Raw genomic sequence first — 13,905 nt, forward strand, 5'->3', positions numbered from 1 at the left:
TGGAAGCTCCACCCACGTCTCATCTTCATCATCCTGGTGGATGGCAACAGATTCTTCTCAAGAATCTTCTGGTAAAGGGCTCATACATAGTTCCTTCAATTATATGAAGTCTGCGCCACACCTTGATGCTTCCACCTCCAAACTTCACTGTTGGTATAATGTTTTTAGGGTGATATGCAGTGCCATTTCTTCTCCAAACATGGTGTGTAGTATGACAGGCAAAAAATTAAATTTTTCTCTCATCTGACCAGACAACACACTCCCAGTATTTCATAGGCTTGTCCAAATGAGTTGTAGCAAACTTTAAATGAGCTTCGACATGCCTTTTCTTTAGTAACGGAGTCTTGCGGGGTGAGCGTGAGCGCATTGCCTATTGTTTTCTCTGTGATGACGGCACCTGCTGCCTCCAAGTGTTTCTGGAGCTCTTTTTGAGTGGACCTTGGCTCTTCGGTTATTCTTCTGACTATTCTTCTGAGTCCCTGGTCAGAAATCTTAAGAGGAGCTCCTGTGCATGGCTGGTTGATGATGGAGTGATGTTGCTTCCATTTGTGAATAATGGCCCCAATGGTGCTTACTGGAGCATTCAGAAGTTTTGAAATACGTCTGTACCCGATTCCATCAATATGTTTGCAATTATAAGGTTGTGAAGGTCTTGGGAGAGCTCTTTGCTTTTACCCAACATGAGATGTTTCTTGTGTGACACCTTGGAAACGAAAAGCCTTTTCATAGACCATCCATTTACTAACCAAGCTGATATTAATTTGCACATATAGGGGGTATAATTACTTATGGATTTAAGCTGATTCCTTGCCTTACATTGCCTTGGAGAACTGCTTTTTCTTAGCGTGTTCAATACTTTTTTTCCCCGTGTCATTCCACTTTATTATAGATAACTTTATTTATGGACTTTAATGTTGTGAATTATTTATATTTCCAGATTTCTTGAGTTAATACTGATTTCTGGTGAAAATGTAGCCAATAGCCTCATTGGAAATATATTTACTGAAAATATACTTATTTCCCCCACTACATATATATATATGTTTCAATCTGTTTAACCATTCCAGCCTTATGAGTGTAGATAATTCGTCTTCTGAGGTCCTCAGAAATCTCCTCTCTTTGTGCCATAATACGCTTTCAAAAAATAAAAAAAAGAGTTGTTGATGCTCATCAGGCTTGACATAAACATCTCTGCAAAAAATCATCTATAATAAGTGCTTGGACTCCAACAATCCACAGACAGACTGGTTGTGTACAAATGGAGGAAATCCAAGACCATTGTTACCCTCCTCAGGAGTGGTCGACCAACAAATATCACTCCAACAGCAAGATGTGTAATAGTCCAGGAGGTCACAATGGAGCCCAGGGTAACTTCTAACAACTAACAGCCTCTCTCACATTGGCTAATGTTAATGTTCATGAGTCCATCATCAGGAGAACACTAAAGAACAATCATGTGCATCGTAGGGTTGCATGGAGAAAACCACTGCTCTCCAAAAAGAACATTGCTGTCTTTCTGCAGTTTGCTAAAGATCACCATCACGGTTTGCCATCATTGATGGAGCAATGAATTTTGAATTATACAGGCAAATGCTAAAGGACAATCTGTCCGTGAACTGAATCTCAAGAGAAAGTGGGTCATGCAGCAAGACAACGACCCTAAGCAGACAAGTTGTTCTACCAAAGAACGTTTAAAGAAGAATAAAGTTAATGCTTTGGAATGGCCAAGTCATAGTCCTGACCTTAATCCAATGGAAATGATGTGGAAAGTCCTGAAGCAAGTATTTCATGTGAGGTAACCCACCAACATCTCAGAAATGAAGCTGTTCGGTACTGAGGAATGGGCTAAAATTCCTCCAAGCCAATATGCAGGACAGTTACCGGAAAAGTTTAATTACAGTTATTGCTGCACAAGCTGCTCACACCAGATACTGATAGCAAAGGTTAACAAAAGGTTAACTTTTGCCACTCAAGAATAAGTAATATTGGATCATTCTCCTCAATAAATAAATGACCAAGTATAATATTTTTGTCTCATTTGTCTCATGTTGTATTCTGGTTCTCATTGTCTAATTTTAGGACTTGTGTGAAAATCTGATGATGTTTTAGGTCATATTTATGCAGAAATATTGAAAATTCTTAAGGGTTCACAAACTTCCAAGTACCACTGTAGTACAAAGGTATGTAATGAATAAACCATAAAAGATTTTTCCAAGACAGTATATAGTATATAGACAGTAATCAATATATAGTTTTGAAGAAAAAAGAAAAATTAAAGCACAATGACTGTATAATGGAATAAATGTTTCAAATTACTTTGTACCAGTTAAGTAACATCCCCTTATCATCATTTGTATATCTCTTTGCATTTCAAATGCTAGCACTTACATTTTGGAAGTAAAATAGACTGTGTATCCCCTATACAGCTGCAAACAAGATAGATAAATGTCTTACTAAAAAACTTATAACACTATATTGCATATATGCTTTCTTTTACTTTGCACATTACCTACTAATTTAAAAATTCATTCATATTTTAAACTTTAACAACATGAGTGTGTCATGATTAAAACAAAATTTGGATTGCATGCAAAACATTCTGATAGGAATTTCTTTAACCAACTTAACATAACCGTTATCTATGTGCATTGACATTTAATTATTCATATAAAATACAGTACTACCCTTCAATAAGACACTACTACATTCAGAGTTTAAAATCACGGAGTATATTCGGCAAGTAAGATTTCCTTCCAGTTATTTACTGATTTTGTGAGTGTGTATTTCATATTGTCACTTCTCACTCTATAAAAAAAACATTACTGAACAGGTATTATGTAGACCTAAATATGCTGATATTATTCCATTTCAGATACATTTAGATTTTTTTCTTAGAGTTGCATGAATCGGTAAATTGAGACTCCTATATTAAGCCAAAGGCAGACTGGTAAAAACAAGCAAAATTCTGCACTATAAGTGAGGATGCTTGATGCAGCAGATTTGAAGCAGGTGGCAACATTTCCCACTGTATCCACAGCAACCAATTCCAAGTCTCGGAAACAGCAAGAGGAGTCGTAAACTGCCATAGTGACATTCACGCCTGTGGCATTGAGCTCACTGGTGATGCTGAGTATGCCGTTTCCCTTGAGGGCTCTCACGCTCTGAATACCTGACCCATCAGTCACATTGGCAGTGAGGTACCATGAGGAGAGACTGCAGTTGCCTGAGCAGTTAGAATTTAGAGTAACTGCCTCACATACTGGAGGAATAACATCTTTTACCTTAAAGAAGTAGAAAAACAGTTACATTTCTACACAAGTTGTCGGTAATGACTAAAAACATCATCAAAGCATGACATTCACTGTGTAAGAAAAATCACACTTTTTAGTTAATAGTCAATTTTGAAAGCTAAATGGCCTTCTATTCAACAACTTAATATAAAAACTGACTATTTATTTGGCAGAGTCCTGGAATATCTAATGTAATATACTGTAAGTAATTACCGGAGCAACAATAGCAATGCGCAGCACAGCATAGTTGAAATCACTTGCATCTGGTGCTTCAGCTTCAATTGTCACAGTGACATCAGTTCCAGAGGAAGTATTTTCAGGAACAGTCAGAGTTACTGTGGCATTCGCACTGCCCCCACTCTCAAGAGTTATGGATGTGTTAAAGCGAGTGTCAAAATTGCGATCATTGCTGACACTGATATTAAAGCTTCCTCCAGAGCTCTTGGTTGTGACTGTGAAAGGCAGAGTGAATTGTTTTCCTGGTTCAATTGTTCCAACAGGTTGAGTCTGTCAGTAAATAGAAAGGAAATTAATTTGTCCTTAATAAAGAACATATTTTAAAATGAACATACTACTACTACTACTACTACTACTACTACTAATTTATTATTATTATTATTATTATTATTATTATTATTATTATTATTATTATTATTATTATTATTATTATTATTATTATTCCTATTATTATTATTATTAATTAATTTAATTATTTTCTTTTTTAGACAAACATAGAAGATGCATAGGAACCCTACTGTAATTGTATGTTTTCTTTTTATGAGTATTATTATATTTTGATATGGGAGTCTTTGGCAGCCCATAAAACACTTGGAATGCTTTTTATGAAATTTGAAACAGTGACTAATGAAACATTGTTAGAGTGGCCATTGGGATCTTGATCACTTCCTTGATCAAGGCCCTTCTAGCCCTGTTATGGCCCACTGTGCTCTTGCGAACAGTCAGTTTTGAAATGGTTTTATACTCTCACACAGATCTATGCCTCAAAACAATTTAATCTTATAGGTCTACAGACATATCCTTGGATTCCATGGCTGGTTCTTGGTTTTTGACATGCAATGTGAATTGTGGGACCTTACACATACAGGTGTGTGTCTTTCTAAATAATTTCCAAATTAACTGAATTTGCCAGAGGTGGACTCCAGCGCTAGGACCTGAGTTCAGTTTGGATTGTCTTAGCCAAGTGTCTGAATACTTATCTGAATAAGATATTTCAGTTTTGAATTTTAATTAATTTGAAAAAAAAAAAAACGTAGTGATTATAGATTATTGTGTCTAGATAAATTGGCAATTTCATTTTAAATTGAATTTAAGTGAAGATTTCTCTCAGCAATAGTGTAACATATTCAGACCAAACTTTGTACATAATAATAATAGTAGTAATAATAATAATACTAACAACAACAACAACAACAACAACAATAATAATAAATAAAACAGTAGTAAAAAAGAATAGTAATAATAATAATAATAATAATAATAATAATAATAATAATAACAATAATAATAATAATAATAATAATAATTATTATTATTATTATTATTAAGTTTGAGTGGGAATTTATTTGTATTCAAACTTACAGTAATGTTCACACTTGATGTTTGGAATTGAGTTGGTGACTGTCTCTGAAAGTTATCTGAGGATCTAGAGGAACTGATCTGTCCAGCCACACGAACAGTAAACTTTCCTGCTGGAATGCTGTTGAAGGTCACTAAATACTTCCCACTAGTTACCTCTTCTATTATCCCATTAAAAGAGTTTGAACTTGAAGCTTCCACCAGAGACACCTCTGTAGGCTTCACACTGTCCCCACCGACCATTGACACCAGCAGGGTTACATTGTTGTCTGAATTAAAGAAAAAGTAGAGAAGAAACATTAGTTTTAAAGGAGCTTTTCAGTGATTTTCACTTTTGATGAGTATGCTTACTTGCTACAGGCCTGCTGTTTAATTGAGCATAGCTTGCATGAAGCCCTTCTGAAGGTTCTACAAAGTCAAAGAGGAAGTCAACCTCGCTTTGACCTGGATAGTGAATTAAAAAAAAAAAAACAGTCAATTATTTGCCAACAATGTCTGAACATTTTCAGAACCATTAACCGCAGTTTCCTTCATTCTTGTGATTTATTTATTCACAGCTAAGCGGGAAAGATCTACAAAGAAAAGTGGGAAGTGAAAGAGAATGACTTTACCAACAACTCTGATGGTGTAGGGCTGTATGGAGTTAATATTGAGGAGCCACAGTCCAGCCTTTTCTGCGATATTTGGACGAACTGTGTGAAAGTTACCAACTTTCTGAATGAGCCCCAAAGCCCCATTCAGCTCAGTGCTGGTCTGTGAGACTCCTGGGTTAGATAACAGCATTATGATAAAGGTTTAGCATAGTATTGCATAATATTGGCATTGCATGAGGTTCTGAGTGGTATTTCTGAATAAGGGTTTATTAGTTAATTTCACAATCTGCACACCTGATGGACTAGTGATCGTGTAATCTGGAGAGTTGCCTGTGATATAAATTGTCAGATTTTGCAAAGAAGAATCCACAATGACTGAGAAGCTTTCAGCTTTTGTAGAGTTTCTTACAGCCTGTAATAGAGTGACCTGAAGAAGCAGAAAAGTGAGTGTTCATTAAAAAAAAATATTCATACTGTAAATCATACTGTAAATATTTAAATTAAGGGCAGAATTTCCACTTAATTAAAATATAGAGCTTTTACATATTAATCTAATGTCCATGCTAAAGTAAATTAAGTTAACAAATTCACATATTTCTATTTAATGATTTTAACATAAAGTTGACATAATTTACATATTTACTTTTGTTGAAATTGCACATTATACTTTAAATTTCTGTAATATTCTGCCCTTCTTTTAAATAGGTTGACCTATTAATTTTTTTAGTGTTGTTCATTACTCAATGCATATATTAATCAGTTTAGTTAAAAAAATGTAGGTAATGGAATAGTAATGGAAAAAAATAGGTTTTTAATCCTACATTTCCAGAGCCACATCATCGTTCACCGATTAAATTAGCTGATCTAGGCCTTAAATCCATTCTCAAGTGTGGCTCCTGTCTGGATGGAACAGAAACCTGCAGCTTCACCAACCCTTTCATTATTTATTAAAATAATTTATGCATGATTTAATAAAGTAGGCAGAGTGAGGTGCAACAGTGGCTGGACTGTTTTTTGCAAGTTTGTGGGAAGCTAAGCCAAAGAATGCCAACTGAAATAACTGAAAGAAAAACATTATCAAAGCATGTCAGTGATGGTAACATTCATTCTTTCATTCATATACATTAAGTGCTATATCCTGTTCAGGATCGTAATGGATCTGACAGCAGGAATACACCCTAAATGGGATGCCATTCCAAGTCATGGTTATAATGCAACTAATAGTGAGCCATATAAGGTAGTATTCCTTTAATTACCAGTGTAGATCTGGAGGTAACTGCAATAATGTTAGTTGCTTGGGACAGTGTGTCTTTGGTGACTTCAATAGCATGGCCCCCAGAGGCCTGAGCCAGGTCCTGGTAGATCTGTGAATTGAAAAGCTGAGGGGAGGCTTGTTGTTGGTCATCCGCACGCTTGCCACTTCTTCTGCGACGCCGAGAACTAACGGAGGTAGTTAGCATGAAAGTCACCTTCAGATTGGGAATGGAAGAAGATTTAATCAGCATTTTGTCTATATTGCACATTATCTCATGTTTAAATAAATGTGTCATGATGAAGGCAAAATGAAGAATAAATACATATTATATGAAAAGTACATATTATATGATTTGATAAAATTCTGAAAAATTCTAAATAGTATCATGAATTGTTGATGTGTGTATATGAAAATTTGCATGTACTCACTACAGACTTTGTTCTCTCAATCAGTGCTTGCACAGCATTTTTCAACACTTTATCTTTTGCATCACCATCAGTGAAAACAAAAATCTTGGTCTGTGGTGGAGATCCAGTGAGGGCGAGCTGAAACAAAAAGTATGCAATGAGTATTACTTGTATGCTTGTAATTCGTAAAGGCTTAGGGAATTTTGACTGATTGATTTTCAGACTGCGTGACTGATGGACTAACTGACCAACTCAGTTACTGAGTGGTGAACTGACTGATTGTCTGAGTGACTAACTTACTAACTGACCAACAGGAAAAATAATCGACACACTGGTTGAAAAAAAAAAAATCGCTTTGTCACACCGTGAATGATTATGCCCAGTGTGAATAGCTCCATAGGGATCTATTGTTTTGATTCAAGAGCGTCATAGCATCAAATGTTCGTGGAGCTTAATCATGCCCAGTGTGAAAGGACCTTAACTGAGTGTCTGACTGAGTGATTGACTGACAGAGTGACTGACTGTCTGACTGTCTGAATAAGTGACTGGCTGACTTACTGACAAAATGAAAGTGTGACTGATCGAACCAATTGTTAAAAAAAAAAAGCAATGGTGATTAATGCACCCTGTGACTAGTGACTAAAAGGTGACTAAAATGTGATCAGTGCACCCGGTCCATATATAAAAGCATATAAAATTAATAAAAGAAGTCAATATGGTATAAATATGCAGACTCAACTTTGAACATAAACAGCCAACTTAAAAAAGTTTTTTTTTTTGCCTTATTTTTGAAATAATAATTCTCTTTTTAAATATCTTTTTAGAATTAAAAGACTGCTTTATTTGGCAAAAAAAAACAAAACATAATAGAGATGAATCAAAGAATCAATAATAACATTAAACAAAACTTATTTCAATAACAAGCCATTTAAAGACCACCCAACATGTTAGCAAGTTATGTTACTGTATCATACCTGAAGTGCTGAGAGACACATTTCAGAAGAATCTCCTCCACCAGCAGCTATAAGTGAATTGAGTTGCTGTTTAAACATGTTAAGATCAGTTGTTCTTGTAAGTGAGCCATAATCTGAAAGAATGTGTAAAAACAGAGAAAATTGTTTGTTTGTTTATATCAGTACATTGTACTATGTTACTGCATTCTCTTAATCATTTTGGATCTGCTTACATTATGCCGTACTGAGTGAACATTATTCTTTATTACAATGACCATACATAATACTTATTCCTGATTTGCAGTGAAAAAGTCAGGAACCAAAAAATTACGTTAATATATAACATAGAAATTGCTGTAATTGTAAGTCTCAAAGCTGTAATTCCCCACAACAGCTTTACAACATAGTCCTAATGCTGTTAATTTGTGGTTTCAGAATACATTTTCCCCATCCATTTTGTTTTTGAATCATATCTCTATGCTTATCAATACATATTTTTTATTCTCATACATTTTGCTGTACTTGTTACAAGCACAAACTTAAGACATTATGTGTTTATATTTGAAGTTATGTATAATCCCCTCCAAAACTATTGGAATGGCACAGCCAATTTGTTTGTCATTTGGGTTTGAGATCAAATAGGAGATTAATTTATTTAATTTTATTTATAAGTAGATGTGTTAAATGACAGAACATAGCACATTTTGTATCAGACCATCCAATTTGTAGGTAAGCAAAAATACTGGAACACGACAGGCATGTGTTTCTTGTTACCCAGGTCTATCCTGCTAGATCAATTCTTTAAACAATAAATAGCTCTGAACATCTACTCTTGGTTTTAGTTTCACCTGTGAAGACTGCATTTGTTGTTAAAAAGGATAAGCCAACAATGAGATCAGAGAGGTCTCTATGGGAGAAAAACAAGCCATTTTGAAGCTGAGAAAAGAGGGAAAATCAATCAGAAGTATTGCAGAAACATTGGGCATAGCCAATACAACAATTTGGAATGTCCTGAAGAAGAAAGAAACCACTGGTGCAGTGAGCAACAGACACTGAATGGGTCGACCAAGGAAAACAACAGCTGATGACAGAAACATTGAGCATGCTATTTAAAATTATAAATATATAAAAGGCTGCATTCTAGGAATCAATCTTACCAGGGTCATTAAATGGCACCAGGATGTATTGTGAAGTTTGAGTTGCAGTTTCTGTATTACTGTCAATAATGGATGAAATAACTCCCCTGACTTCGTCAATTTCTTCAGACATGCTGCTAGTGGTGTCGATAACAAAGCACAGCACTGAAGTCTGGCTGAGTCTCAACATTCTAAAAGATGACAAACAAGAAAAGTGCCATACATAATTGTCATTATTGAGCAGATAAACCTGCAGAGGCAGTGGAAATGACTACTGTGTCAACTTTAAACGTCTTTAAAATGTGTGATAAACCCTGATATCTTTATTCTTTATTCTCTGACATTATTCTTGAGGAACCATTAAAGTATTGTTGTGAATAACAGGTGGGAAATGTGAAGCCAGAAAACACCAACTTAAATAAGCAAGTACATAGCAGTGGGTATGCGTGTATGCTTTTATTGATATCACTGCTTAAATCCTATTTTATACATTGAAAGACTTTCTCTGATACCTAAGAAACTCAGCATCTCCAACTGCTGCTCTAATGTCTTGCAGTAGCTCTCTTGTAGCAGCAGTGGCCACTGATGCTGCCACTTCATGTAGATAACCGTGGTTGGAGGTTGTAGTATCCTTATTTATGCCACCTTGCCCCAGACTTGATGGATCTAATGATCCTCCATGACTGCACTTTCCTTAAGAGGAAATGAAAATGAGCAGATGCAAAATATTTTATTTGTTTGTCAGAGTGAATAAAATTGGTATATATATATATATATATATATATATATATATATATATATATATATATATATATATATATATATTTTTTTTTTTTTTGTGGAAATTAAACAATTTTTTAGAGGGCAAATGGAAAATATGAATAAAAATCATTTGACAATTTTCTATAACTTCATCTCAGCCCTATTACTTCTGAATTTATTTATTTGCTTGAATTATTTAAAGCATTACCTTTTGGTTTGTACAAGCCAAAGTATCCTGATGTTAGTTTCTGCTGTGCAATGACCTCCCCCAGAATGTTTCCTGTGCAGACATCATCATTACATTTGCTGCATGTTTCTGAATCTGCCAAAACAGGTAAAAAAAACATGTCACCTAATATGTGAACTATGTTATCTATTAACCACAGCACATTGCATGTTCCCCACCAGTTTAACCTGTGTCTCGTTCACCCAGATTAGCACTGATATATTTTTCAACACCTAAGCTTTTGCTGTCATTGTGTTCGTTTGTTATCATGTGTACATCAGCCTTGTTCTTAGTCTGTGTGTTTTTGCCTAGTATCCATTAGTAACACTCAGCCACACCCTTGCTGCCACACTGTTGTTTAAGTTTATGGTTCTGGTTTTCACTGTTTTACTTGTTTATTTTGCACTTTCTAAAATAAAGTCTGCATTTGCATGCACCACCTCTACAAAATCCCTGACAACAAGATGTAGCATCAGTAGTGGTAATTCAGAAACTCTTGATTCGGGAAAGACGGTCTACTAGTTTTACCAACTTGGCCTGATTTTTTTTTGCAGCGGGTATGAAAAAAGGCAGCTGGTAGGCATATGTTGTCACGATTCCAAATGCTTATCCACGGATGGATAACATAACACATATATAGTGCAGCTTATTATATATGTGTCAAATATTGTTTTGTGAACTACTTGCACAATAATGATGCACATAAAAAGGACATTATGATTCCATTAACTGCCCAAATATCAAATAAAAGCCTCCCTTAATTTGTTTAATCACAGTTTTATTGGTGAACAGCTGCTATGATGAAAAACAAAATTCATAATTGGAAACATGCATTTTTCAGTTTCTGTTTGAAAGCTACTAGCCAGGGTAGAGGCAGACATCAAGGTAACAGCAGATGGAAGTTTAAACAGGAGAAGAACAAGGGCTGACATAGCTTTATAAGAAACAATGGCATTTTCTAATATCCACAGAATTCCTCTTTCATTCATTCATCTTCAGTAACCTCGGGGTTGCAGTGGAACTGGAGCTAATCTTGGGAACACTGAGAGGAAAGCTGGAAAATCACCACTGATGGGATGCCAAATCTTCCTGCAGAGTGTATCTTCTTTTACACTAACAAAACTTAATAACTTTTCAAATGTATAATTTACTGTAGACCACTCAAACCAAAACTGAAAGTACTTCAGAAGTCATGGAACAAGAAAAACAGTTTCAGATATTGGCAGAGAAATATGTGCATACCCACATCTAGATCATTTACCTGCTATGTTGCTGATTGGGGTGTCTGGTTTAATCAGGTTGGAATAGGGCTCTCTTTTTCCCAGTTCAATCCAGTTACTATGACTGTAAAAATCCTTAGAGAAAGACACGAACCAGGGCCAGAATTACAACACAAGTGTTGCAAACTAAGTTAAATGTTAAGTCTTGCATTTTGCTTAAAACAAGAACATCTCTGTAAATATTACAGCAATGCAGTGTAACATTTTAAAATTTATTCAAAAATACTCAATATATCTTCATTTAAATTAGCACTGCTATTATTCTTCAGTAAAATGGTATCATACCTGCAAAGTGTGCAGGATTTTACCAAGCGCCTGTCTGGCAGCTTGATAGCTCTGTTGCTTGATACTGTATTTGACAGCAGAAACTCCTTCAGTAATAAGATTCCGTCCAGCTAAAAACTCCTCATTGTCAAAATGGTAACTTCCAGTAAAAACATACCGAACATCGACCCAGGCATTGAATATAACTATCTCCTCTAGGCTGCTTTGAAAACCTTTGGCTGAATCAGGTGAGTAACAGCTTCCGGCCACAGACTTTACTGTCAATGCACCTGGCTGCAATTAGAAAGGGGGTCATTCCATCACAAGTGGACCAATGCAGGTTGCTTGACCATTTTTAATTTTCCTATATTTTTTTGTGATTATCTTTATTTATCTTTATGTATTGGCATTGCAAAACCACCATTTGATTTTTTGTTTTACTTGTTTTTTACTACGACGACCATCTTAGCATCATGGCACACAACAATTTTTGGCTATACAGCTGTTTACGAAATCCTCAGTGTATCATCTCGGGATTTTCCTAGTACCTCAAAACAAAAACTGATCACTAGAGCACATTACATGGTACATGGAGATATATAAACATTTTGCACATTCTTGTTCCTTAGAACTTAAGTCCAATTGTAATGCTCGATTGTGCACAGTTCCACTTTTAGGGTCAATTTCTAATTTACATTTTTTTAGGGGGTACTTATTTTCTTGGTTTACCCAGTTGTGTGTCATAGCATTCAACACATTTTGGTTGTACAGCTGGTTATACAGCTTTTAAACTCTGCAGATTCGAAGAACCCTGTGATAGCTTATTCTTCACTGTTGCCAATATCAAATGTAGCACATTTTAGACCTCAGTGACAAGCATAAGCTATTGTATGTCAATTATAAATGCATGTACTGTCAAAAAAGCCTACTTTATTCATTTGAGAAATGAACAGATATAATATAAGCTTAACAAATAGTAAAAAATGAACAGTGTTTGACAGTACATGTGTTTATAATTGACATACAATAGCTTATGCTTGTCATTGAGGTCTAAAATGTGCTACATTTGATTTGATATCAATCTGAAGAGTTTAAAATTTGTATAACCAGCTGTGCAACCAAAATTTGTTGAATGCCATGACACACAACTGGGTAAACCAAGAGAATAATAATAATGATAAAAAAAAAAAAACTGGTGGTTTTAAAAAACTGGTGGTTTTGCAATGCCAATAGTAAGAGGTAATCACTCACTCAAAAAAATGTCAAGCAACCAACTTTACAATTATTGGACCGCTTGAGTTGGACTGGTCCAAGGCACAAAACAGTCTTATATAAAATATATGTTTTAATATAAATAACTTTATATTTCAATAGATAGATTTAAAGTTTTATTTACCAGAACAAAACTTCGTCCTTCCCGGAGTGCTCGTGACTTACAGATATCAGCTGTTGTCTGTAAAATTGCATCACTTGTTATGTCCTGATGTGTCTTGGATTTCGACATCAAAGGCATAAAGGTCAGAGTCTGACTTGTCATGAGGATCATTATAAGATATATAAGGATCAATTTCTTGATCAGCAAATTTGTGAGTATCATCATCACCGCTGTGAAGAGAAAAAAAAAAACCTTGTCATAAATAACCTTCAATACAAACTTTATATATCATTCTTTTACATGCTTTCTTATTATTTCTATCTACATTTCTTAATTAAATATATTATGCAGCATTCTAAGCATTATAATTGTCAATTATTGTCATACAGATCATACCTAAAAGCTTTAGTCTCTAGATGACTTTAGTGGAACTACACTGTAGTACTGTAGTGTCAAAGTGAAAGGTATTTTGTGCTTGTCCTTTTGAGTCTCAAAATGTGCATGAAAGCCACTCCCATAACCAAACATAACAGACATGGCATTATGATAACATCTTGGCCCTTTTAAGAATACATTATTTGAGCATAAGTTTATTTCATGCAGAAATATGTGATACAATTTACAGAAATGCAGAATGCTCTGCAATTCACAGACTTCCCAGAACAAATGAAACACTTCTCTTTTGCATGTATCTCAACCACAAATAATATTAAAGTGCCCCCCCCACCAAAAAAAAGTGAGAAGAAAGAAAACACCTTAAATCTTTCC

The 13,905-nt window shown here is 35.0% G+C and overlaps 1 protein-coding gene across 1 annotated transcript; it reads right to left on the minus strand.

Moving 5' to 3' along the window:
- Window positions 1-2,051: 2,051 nt before the first annotated feature.
- LOC108263485 (von Willebrand factor A domain-containing protein 7) lies at window positions 2,052-13,613 on the minus strand. The gene is made up of 16 exons (XM_017464308.3): window positions 13,534-13,613; window positions 13,159-13,367; window positions 11,784-12,056; window positions 11,480-11,573; window positions 10,201-10,314; window positions 9,743-9,923; window positions 9,252-9,421; window positions 8,116-8,228; window positions 7,163-7,279; window positions 6,736-6,948; window positions 5,774-5,906; window positions 5,498-5,650; window positions 5,238-5,330; window positions 4,890-5,155; window positions 3,504-3,797; window positions 2,052-3,281 (listed from the first exon to the last, which is right to left on the minus strand). The coding sequence occupies exons 2-16, from the start codon at window positions 13,360-13,362 to the stop codon at window positions 2,892-2,894; spliced, it is 2,808 nt and encodes a 935-aa protein (XP_017319797.1). The 5' UTR covers window positions 13,363-13,367; window positions 13,534-13,613; the 3' UTR covers window positions 2,052-2,891.
- Between the last annotated feature and the right edge of the window lie 292 nt (window positions 13,614-13,905).

Source organism: Ictalurus punctatus, chromosome 3 (genome assembly GCF_001660625.3).
Source record: "Ictalurus punctatus breed USDA103 chromosome 3, Coco_2.0, whole genome shotgun sequence".
NCBI classification, from domain to species: Eukaryota; Metazoa; Chordata; class Actinopteri; order Siluriformes; family Ictaluridae; genus Ictalurus; species Ictalurus punctatus.

What these genes read in the sequence shown, in the direction of transcription:
- LOC108263485 (XM_017464308.3), bottom strand. Translation starts at nt 13,362, where the DNA reads ATGATGATACTCACAAATTTGCTGATCAAGAAATTGATCCTTATATAT. An exon ending in AAGGACGAAGTTTTGTTCTG is followed by an intron (nt 12,057 to 13,158) that starts GTAAATAAAACT and finishes TTCTAATTGCAG; the next exon opens with CCAGGTGCATTGACAGTAAA. An exon ending in GGTGCCATTTAATGACCCTG is followed by an intron (nt 8,229 to 9,251) that starts GTAAGATTGATT and finishes ACATTCTTTCAG; the next exon opens with ATTATGGCTCACTTACAAGA.